At 49.7% G+C, this 4,829-nt stretch overlaps 1 protein-coding gene across 4 annotated transcripts; it reads right to left on the bottom strand.

Moving 5' to 3' along the window:
* Positions 1-2,245: 2,245 nt before the first annotated feature.
* LAGE3 (L antigen family member 3) lies at positions 2,246-4,237 on the bottom strand. Of its 4 annotated transcripts, none has more exons than XM_075999709.1 (3): positions 3,744-4,233; positions 3,149-3,254; positions 2,246-2,557 (listed from the first exon to the last, which is right to left on the bottom strand). In XM_075999709.1, the coding sequence occupies exons 1-3, from the start codon at positions 3,934-3,936 to the stop codon at positions 2,443-2,445; spliced, it is 414 nt and encodes a 137-aa protein (XP_075855824.1). In that variant the 5' UTR covers positions 3,937-4,233; the 3' UTR covers positions 2,246-2,442. The 4 variants fall into 4 exon arrangements, 2 of the variants coding, with proteins under 2 accessions (XP_075855824.1, XP_012613613.1); XM_012758159.3 differs by having other exon boundaries at positions 3,126-3,254; positions 3,647-4,208; XR_012916369.1 differs by lacking the exon at positions 3,744-4,233 and adding an exon at positions 3,647-3,668 and having other exon boundaries at positions 2,426-2,557.
* Between the last annotated feature and the right edge of the window lie 592 nt (positions 4,238-4,829).

Here is a 4,829-nt window from a genome sequence, read left to right as displayed (position 1 = left end):
TTGGAGATGCTGGCTACCAGTCAGTGAGGGAGCTGGGAGACAAATGAGGTAAGCCCTGCAACTGGCCCAGCTTCCTGCCTGGATAGAGTTTCCTGGTGGAGCCTAGTGGACACCCGGACTTTAGGAGATGGGTCAGAGTCCAGGCACCTGCAGTTTGCAGGGCAGAGGAGCAGATAGAAGAGCTGCAGAGGATCCTGCCTGAGTAGCCAGCAGACCACCAATGAGCAAGTGTGTGAGAGAACTACTTGAGGCCAGGGAAAGGACCCCTCAACCCCAGAGAAAATGAAAGGTAACTCTGCCCAGCACTCAAGCATAATAGGGGCTGGTGGCTGTCCCCACCTGCCAGGATGAAGAACCTCATCATTCATTTGGGAGGCCTCAGCCAGGGCGCCCAGAAGGTTCTTGCCTCAGTAGTGTGGGAAAATTAATCCTACAGTACTAAGAGCTGTTCTGGTCCCACACAGTACATCTTCAAAACTCAAAAGTCTCAATCTGTTTCCAAGTAACTTAACAGCATCCCAAAACACAGCTCATGGACATGTCTAGGAAAACAGAAATACCCAGCAGTCAAGGAAAAAGGTGCAACATCTCACATCCAATCGAAAACTACAGAAACAGGAAAATGCAACCCATTATGAGGAGAGAAATTAATCACTAGAAGGTATCCAGACTGGAAAGGAAGAGACACAGCTGCCTTTATTCTGAGCAAACAGTATCATCTATGCAGGAAATCTAATGGCATCTACAAAAGAGCTATGAGACTGCTACGAGACTGCCAGACACAACATATTTTATAAAGAGCTAACTCCTTTCCCCAAATGCTGTAGCCAACAATTGTTCTAGTACTTTTCTTCATGAGGCCAATAATCCACAAAATTGCTAATGTTTCTTTGTTGCCTGTTATTATCATATGCACTAGGTTTTTTATTTTAACAGGAAACAGGCCCTGACAGAGATGTGGGAAACCAGCATTCTGCTGGGAGGACACACTTTTTGGAGAGCAAGAGCCTTAAATAAGTAAACAGTAAATATTTAACTCTGTAATTCTACCTCTTGGAATCTCTCTTAACCACTTTGGTACCAGCGTCGACTATAGTCAATAGCCACAGATGAACACGCACGGTGACTTTAGCTGACAGCTGTGATATGACTTTTCTAATTTTTCATTTATCAAAATAAACTTGTGAACGTTTCAAAATAACGTAATGAAAACATATATGTATATGTTACCTATTCTGATTTACAAGTAAAGCTGCCTGTAAAGTAAAACAAGCTTTCAGTGCTTTAAAGCTTTCCTCATCACACAAGAGCAAAACGGATTCATAGTCAATGCACAGCACAAACTATCATGGAGACTATGAGTGCCGGCTGTGGGCAAGGTTTCGCAGCCGGTGAGTGTGGTACCAAAGTGGTTAAGGAAATAATCATTCATACAAAGACTTAAATACAAGAATTCCACGAAATCAGGCCAGGCACGGTGGCTCACGCCTGTAATCCTAGCACTCTGGAAGGCCAAGGCGGGTGGATCGCTCAAGCTCAGGAGTTCAAAACCAGCCTGAGCCAGACCCCTGTCTCTACCAAAAATAGAAAGAAATTAATTGGCCAACTAAAAATATATATACCAAAAAAAAAATAATTAGCTGGACATGGTGGTGCGTGCCTATAGTCCCACCTACTTGGGAGGCTGAGGCAGGAGGATCACTTGAGCCCAAGAGTTAGAGGTTGCTGTGAGCAAGGCTGCCACCACGGCACTCACTCTAGCCTGGGCAACAAAGTGAGACTCTGTCTCAAAAAAAAAAAAAAAAAAAAAGAATTCTACTGAATCAGTATCTGTAACAGAAAAAAATGGAAACAATTTAGATGTTCTATCACATTATAATGTATCATGTTATAATGTATCTTTTATGCACCCAATGTTTCTGAAGAATTTTTAGAAAAGAGGAAAGTTCATGTTCTATTTTAAAAATCAGGAAAAACTTTAATGCTAAACTTGCAAAAATTATACATTACATATTACTGTTACACATTTATCTCATAAATACAACTGTAAAACTGAGGAAATATTTCAAAATGTTGATAGTAGTTAATGCTGAATGACATGACCCAACAGATTTTTATTTTCTTCCATTTCCTAACGTGTCCTCAATTACCTTGTACTACCTTGCATATCTGAATCCTGCAACCTGGGGGGCAATGGTGAGAATATGTGGAGGTGCTGCAGCTGAAAATAAACTAAGACTTGGAATAGCAGCTCAGTTTTATTTCCTGCCATAACAAACATTTAAGCACCAAACAAAACAAGGGCACCCTGAGCACCCAAGAGCGGATACAGGCAAACCTTAGGTCCCCATACTAAAGTAGCAGGGAATCATTGCCCTAAGAACGATGCACTTCCTAGGAGACACAAGGTCAGACCTCTCGCCTCCTTTTCCCAGACTAGGCTTAGCGAGAAACAGGGGGCCCAAAGCGCTGCATGGTCTGCACCACCAGGGAAAGCTGGTCAAGAAAGTTGATAATGGAAATTCGGAGTAGGTGAGAGTCTTCAGCTTTCCAGCGGCTAAGAGAGAGGAAAAAAGAAAATCAAGTTGGAAGTAGCCTTTCTTGCTCTGCCCCTCTGGTGTCAGTTACACCAAACCCTCTGGAGCCCCATTATTACAGAGAGCCTCAGGTAGAAACCTGCCCAGTGCACCACACCTGCCCCTTTGACCAGGGGTCCCCAACCTTTTTGGCACCAAGGACTGGTTTCATGGAAGACAATTTTTCCACAGATGGAGGTTGGAGGCAATGGAGAGAGCAGTGTAGCTCTGTGGCCCAGTCCCTTTAACGCTAAACTTGCAAAAATTATACATTATATATTACTGTTACACATTTATTTCATAAATACAACCGTAAAACTGAGAAAATATTTCAAAATGTTGATAGTAGTTAATGCTGAATGACATGACTCAACAGATTTTCATTTTCACAGACCATAGACTGCTACCAGTCCACAGCCGAGGGAGTTGGGAACATAGCCTTAGACCTAACCCGGGGTTGTCTGCAAGTCCCCAACAAAGCGCCCCTCCGTGGAGGCGGGCCCCCTCACCTGCAGTCTCCCCCTCACTCCGGCCCCTTGTAGAACTTACACGGCCAGGATACAGCCACTCACTGTAAGATCCTTCCCAACCGCCCTTCGGTGGGGTTCGGCATCTGGAGCCAGGGACCCATGAGCGATTTCTGCCTCCACAGGGGTTGGGAAAGGCACGCTGAGGGCACTGGTGGAGGTTTGATAAAGGCACCATCTGATACCGACTTTGCCTGTGTCTCAGGCCTCCTTGCTCAAGTCGTCCATCCATCCCTCTCTGAGGCCACCCAAACCAGTCTCACCCCGAGTCCTGCTTCCACACGTCCCAGGCCATCCCCTGCCTCCCCCGCTCTCATTCCTTCCCCCCTCATCCGGCCCCAGCCACCCTTGGCCTGTACTTTGTCCCCAGTCGTCCCTGGTCCCCTTCTCTATTTCTTACCCTTCCCCGACCACCCTGGACCCCTATGCCCCAGTCCCCTGCTTCCTCCCACCCTGGCTCTCTTTTCTTTCTCCCTCAGCGTGCCCCTCCCCCACCACAGGCAGCCCCCAGCCATTTCCTGGCTGTGCCCTCCGTTAGGATACAATGTGTGTGGTTGGATTTCCGGCTTTCTGGCCACAGGCACAGCGTCTCCGCTCGGACTTGGGGCGTGCAGTGCCCGCGCGACATGAGGAACCTCACCAGCCACAGCTGTCGCTGTGCCCCCGCCACCGGGGCAGCCGTGGCCATCAATGCCTCCCGCCACACCGCCTGCGTCTGCATCTGCGTCTGCGTCTGTGTCCCGCATGTCTGACGCCGCTCTCCTTCGACTCCGCCCTCTCGGTGGGCTGCTGAGAGACTGCGCCTCCCTCCAGAAGCACCGCCCCTCGCGCATGACCCCACCCACACGCGCCTGCGCAGGCACCTGGCGAGGCCACCTGGAGCGTGGTCAGTTCCCGCCAAGCCGGCCCTGAGGAGGTCCTCGGGGACCCTGTAAGCTGCAGAGAGGCCGAGGTTCCCTCCAGAAACTCTGCCCCTTTGAGCGTGGTGCGATTCCAGGGCGCCTGCACAAACGGCCTCCAAGTGCCTGGTCGATTCCCTCCAAGCCGGCCCTGCTGCCCTTAGATCCTGGGGAAACTAAGGTTTTCTCACGAGGCTCAGTCCTTTAGAGCGAGACTCAACTTCGGTTACCCAGAGCGCCTGCGCAAACAGGCCCCTTGTGATTCCAACGGGCTCGTGACTGGCTCCTGCCCATCCAGTCCTGCCACAGGTTTCCACAGACCCCAGGGCTACTTAGCCAACCAACACTCCCTCCCGAAGCTCCACCCCTTAGAGCGCCATGTACCCCCAGCGCCCCTGCGCAAACCGTTCCTGCCCCAGGGACCCTGGAGAGCTCACGTGAGGCCTTTGAGTGAGCGGTAGGTTTCCCGTCCGTCTCTCCCCCGACCCAAATAGCCCCAAAAGATGTGACACGACGTCTCTGCGGTGATTTGCGGAGGGAGGGTGGCGGGGTCGGGTAGTCCACCCCCGCCCCCCAGGAATAACCATTGCCCAACCGAAAAGGGCCTTACAGGTGTCAACGGAAAAAAGCCAAGTCTGCAAAATAATTTTAAAGAGATTTATTCTGAGCCAAATTTGAGGACCATGACCGGGAGCCACTGCCAAGAGGCCTTGGGCACGTGGACTCGCTGTGGCTGGGTTACAGTTTGGTTTTTATACAGTTTAGAGACAAGGGTTATGGGTAAAGCCATCAATCAATGTGTGGGAGGCAGACATTGGTTTGGCCCA

The sequence above is a fragment of the Microcebus murinus genome, unplaced genomic scaffold (genome assembly GCF_040939455.1).
Source record: "Microcebus murinus isolate Inina unplaced genomic scaffold, M.murinus_Inina_mat1.0 scaf003_hap2_Mmur4.0, whole genome shotgun sequence".
In the NCBI taxonomy this organism is placed as follows: Eukaryota; Metazoa; Chordata; class Mammalia; order Primates; family Cheirogaleidae; genus Microcebus; species Microcebus murinus.
This window is presented reverse-complemented; position numbering and strand designations above follow the sequence as displayed.

What these genes read in the sequence shown, in the direction of transcription:
- LAGE3 (XM_012758159.3), bottom strand. Translation starts at nt 3,936, where the DNA reads ATGCGCGAGGGGCGGTGCTTCTGGAGGGAGGCGCAGTCTCTCAGCAGC. An exon ending in GAAATCCAACCACACACATT is followed by an intron (nt 3,255 to 3,646) that starts GTATCCTAACGG and finishes AACCTCCACCAG; the next exon opens with TGCCCTCAGCGTGCCTTTCC. An exon ending in AGTGGCTGTATCCTGGCCGT is followed by an intron (nt 2,558 to 3,125) that starts GTAAGTTCTACA and finishes CCTCTCTCTTAG; the next exon opens with CCGCTGGAAAGCTGAAGACT.